The following is a 1,482-nucleotide window of genomic DNA, read 5'->3' on the forward strand; positions in this document are numbered from 1 at the left end:
GAACCTTTTCAATACATACAATTATTTTCAACCCAACTCAAGGTAAATAATTTTAAGAAAAGGGTTTTCATCTTGTTTAAGGCCAAGGTTCAAAAAGGGTATAACATTTTAATCACTTTGGGCGAAAATTTGGCTAAGTAAGGGCTTCCAAACATGGCCTTGATCATATGACATAAACATGCAATTCAATCAATTATCAAGATTCAAGCAATATCATTCATGCTTCCCTGTGAACAGTACATATATCAGGAAATACTCTGGAGCTCAATACCTCACACAACATGCTTTCTCACACATCATTCATACATACTGCTTAGCATCATAATCACAATCATAAACCACCACATCTGTTCACATAGTTAGTGAACCATTCACCTGTATATTAGTATACACACAGTCTCAATCATCAACCACATTCAATCATCATTAAATAACTCATCATACAATATCATCAAACCATCATCAGAATCAGTGTACAGGCCAAGCATAGACACATAAAAATAAAGTTCAACCTACTCTAAAAATCCAAAATACAAAAGAAAAATAAAACCTGAGTTGTCTCCCATTAGCGCTTGTTTAACGTCACGAGCCTGACCTGAACCTCATGGATCCACAAACATCATCACCATGGAGAATTGCTTCACTTCTCCTCCCAAATAATGTTTGAGCCTTTGACTATTTACCACCCAACTCTGCTGCTGACCATCATCATTTGGATTCTCCAATTCCACAGCTCCATTCGGATATACATGCTTTATCACAAAAGGTCCCGACCATTTTGGTTTCAACTTCCCAGGAAATAACTATAGCCGTGAATTAAATAATAACACCTGCTGCCCCGGGTTGAAAACTCTCTTTACTAGCTTTATATCATGATAAAATTTCACCTTTTCTTTATAACTCCTGGATGAGTCATATGCACGTAACCGCATCTCTTCAACCTCTAACAATTTACTTCTACGTTTGCTTTGAGTCTCATGAGGATCAAAGTTTAAAAATTTCAAAGCCCACAAAGCCTTATGTTCCATCTCTACTGGCAAATGACATGTTTTCTCATATACCATATGAAAAGGTTATAACCCCATGGAAGTCTTCATAGTTGTCCTGTATGCCCAAAGAGTCATCTAATTTATGTGACCAATCTCTCCGTGAAAAAGCAACTGACTTCTCTAATATCCTCTTGATTTCGCTGTTAGAAACTTCAGCTTGACCATTTGTTTGCGGATGATAAGGTGCAACCACTTTATGTTTCACCACATAATGTCTAAGTACCTTGGTAAGCTGAACATTACAAAAATAAGACCCCCTCATCACTTATAAGTACCCTGGGGGTTCCAAAACGAGAGAAAATTTGCCTTTTCAAAAATTTAATCACCGTGTTCGCATCATTCTTGGGACATGCTAGAGCTTCAACCCATTTACTCACATAATCAACAACCACCAAAATATATTCATTATTAAAAGATGGTGGAAAAGGCCCAA

General features: G+C 36.9%; 1 protein-coding gene across 1 annotated transcript; it reads right to left on the bottom strand.

Moving 5' to 3' along the window:
• Window positions 1-602: 602 nt before the first annotated feature.
• Window positions 603-1,028, bottom strand: LOC106778504. The gene is made up of 2 exons (XM_014666478.1): window positions 888-1,028; window positions 603-788 (listed from the first exon to the last, which is right to left on the bottom strand). Exons 1-2 carry the CDS (start codon window positions 1,026-1,028, stop codon window positions 603-605), a joined length of 327 nt encoding a protein of 108 aa, XP_014521964.1.
• Window positions 1,029-1,482: the final 454 nt, after the last annotated feature.

Source organism: Vigna radiata, unplaced genomic scaffold (assembly GCF_000741045.1).
Source record: "Vigna radiata var. radiata cultivar VC1973A unplaced genomic scaffold, Vradiata_ver6 scaffold_23, whole genome shotgun sequence".
Lineage (NCBI taxonomy): Eukaryota > Viridiplantae > Streptophyta > Magnoliopsida > Fabales > Fabaceae > Vigna > Vigna radiata.